General features: G+C 39.4%; 1 protein-coding gene across 1 annotated transcript; it reads left to right on the forward strand.

The window, feature by feature from the left end:
* The first annotated feature begins 545 nt into the window (after positions 1 to 545).
* SCOC (short coiled-coil protein) lies at positions 546 to 1,932 on the forward strand. Its single transcript, XM_010191608.1, has 3 exons — positions 546 to 615; positions 720 to 803; positions 1,378 to 1,932. The coding sequence occupies exons 1-3, from the start codon at positions 594 to 596 to the stop codon at positions 1,518 to 1,520; spliced, it is 249 nt and encodes an 82-aa protein (XP_010189910.1). The 5' UTR covers positions 546 to 593; the 3' UTR covers positions 1,521 to 1,932.
* Positions 1,933 to 2,256: the final 324 nt, after the last annotated feature.

Below are 2,256 nucleotides of genomic sequence, written 5' to 3' on the forward strand. Positions count from 1 at the left end.
GGGCCGCCGGGCCTCGGCGGCTGCGGGGAGGATGCCCGGGCCCCAGTGCTACCGTGAACCGATCCTGCGCCGTGCTGGGCGGGGTGCGGGGGGTGCGTTTCGGTGTGCAGGGGACCTGCAGCAAAGGCACAGGCCCCTGCGCCCTGTGGGCCCTATGTCCGTGTTGCGGCTGCCCCTGGTAACGGCAAAATGAAGGGGGGCCCTTCTGCTGCTGTGCTGCTCTAATGGCCAAGTCCAGAGGGATGGGTGCTGAGGAGAAGGCAATTGCGTCATTGAAACACGGGGTTGTTTTATCCATCAGAGAGCAACCTGGATGGGTTGTTTTTGTAAACTGAAGCATAGTTACTTAAAGAATCGTATTTACGCACCACATAAGGCTCTGGTTAAAAAAGAATGTTGAAAAATGTTGTGGTGTCGTAGGCTTAAGTGCTGGCTTTTCAACACCAATTAGCAAAATGCATCTAAAATCCAAATATGAAGGCAGTTACATTAATGGTTACATCAGTGGGTTTTTTGTGTTTTGTTTTTTTTTTCTTTAAGCAGAGCACCGCTCAGGAATACGCTCTTCAAAAGTGGGAAAGGCCCATTCTACAATGATGAATGCTGATATGGATGGTATAAGTTCTTAATGTTCTTGTTCTTCATTGTTGTTTTTTTTCATTTAATATATTTTCCAGCTGTTACAGACATTGCATTAAAGCACATATGATTTATTGCAGCTGTTGAGGCTGAGAATCAGGTGGAATTAGAAGAGAAAACGCGGCTTATTAATCAAGTTTTGGAACTGCAGCACACACTTGAAGGTTAGCAGTTTGACACATCCGATTTTTTACGACCACACAGTAATAAGAGAAGAAAGCCTTACTATTCTGCCCTACCTTAGTCAGAACTGTCCAGAAGCGTGTCACTTATGCAGTTGAAGGTACATAAACAAGGTCTCAGAACTACTTTTTTTCCCTTCTTTATGCAACAGAATGCTTGTTCAACTCTGGTAATACACATCAAGCAGAAGGGGCAATATGGCTAACGTTCCCAGGCTCGTTAGTGGATATACGTCCTTGAGTCTGCTCGTCACTGAACTTCTGTTTTCAAATAGTTTAGTTTGCAATAGCTTAATTCAAAAATTCATGAAAAGAATAAAGGTGCAGGCTAACAGTAAGTTTGTGTAAGTCTGTAAGTTTTTTTCAAAATACCATACTACAAAATAATATAGAAAAAATGAGCTTTAGATTGTGAGTAGCAGTGTTCTAGAAGATAATACCTTACGGCAATGTTTCCCACGTTAAAAATGCGAATAGTTTTATGTAGGCATATAGAATATATTCATGATTGTATGCAATGGTGTCTAATGTTTTTCTTATAATACTGCCTTTGCAGATCTCTCAGCACGAGTAGATGCTGTTAAGGAAGAAAACTTGAAACTGAAATCAGAAAACCAAGTTCTTGGACAGTATATAGAAAATCTGATGTCAGCATCTAGTGTTTTCCAAACTACTGACACAAAAAGCAAAAGGAAGTAAGGGTTGACTCACAGATGATGTCATTGTATTGCTGCTGTCTTTTTTTGTTTAATTGGCATAGGCAACATGAGCTAAAATACCTTAGATTGTGGCTTTGCTGGATACTCGAAGATTATAAACTTTGGTGATAAACAGAATTAAGAACATTATCATGAACAGGAGACGTAAGTTTGTGTATTGTTAAGATTAAGCAGTGTGTAAGTGTAGTGTAGAGACTTACTAAATTTTAATGTTTATTTTAAAAGTGAGCTGAGCTTGTTAAAAATCGGTTTCAGTTTGTCAGGTTAAACAAATGACTGTTGGCTCTCTTTGAGGTCTTAGGGTAGTGTTCTTGACTAGCAAAATAATAGTTATAATATTGTGTTGAAAACTTATTTGATAAAAATATTCAAAGTCTAATTGCATCACCTTTTTCACGCTAAATATATTCAGATTACTGTCCATAGCTCTGCAAAGCAACTTTAAACAAAAACCTATAGACCAGTTAAGAATTTCTATGAAGTAATAACAGTATGGCATTATTTACAAGGCTTGTGTACAGAAAAACACTTAGGATTTTTTGGGAAGGGGGAGGGTAAGAGAAGAGGAACAAGGATAAGGAACTTAGATCAGGGAAATGCCAAATTAATGCAGTATCAGAGTGTTTATAGTTTGTAAGACGTACACTTCAAACCATTCTCGCTTTCCTCAAAGAATGATCAGGCACAGCATCATGACGTATGATCTTCTTGAAGCT

This window comes from Mesitornis unicolor, unplaced genomic scaffold (assembly GCF_000695765.1).
Source record: "Mesitornis unicolor isolate BGI_N332 unplaced genomic scaffold, ASM69576v1 Scaffold42269, whole genome shotgun sequence".
Classification (NCBI taxonomy): domain Eukaryota; kingdom Metazoa; phylum Chordata; class Aves; order Mesitornithiformes; family Mesitornithidae; genus Mesitornis; species Mesitornis unicolor.

Coding starts and splice junctions, on each gene's coding strand:
- SCOC (XM_010191608.1), top strand. CDS start 594: ATGATGAATGCTGATATGGATG. Junction 616..719: donor GATGAATGCTGATATGGATG/GTATAAGTTCTT, acceptor GATTTATTGCAG/CTGTTGAGGCTGAGAATCAG. Junction 804..1,377: donor ACTGCAGCACACACTTGAAG/GTTAGCAGTTTG, acceptor CTGCCTTTGCAG/ATCTCTCAGCACGAGTAGAT.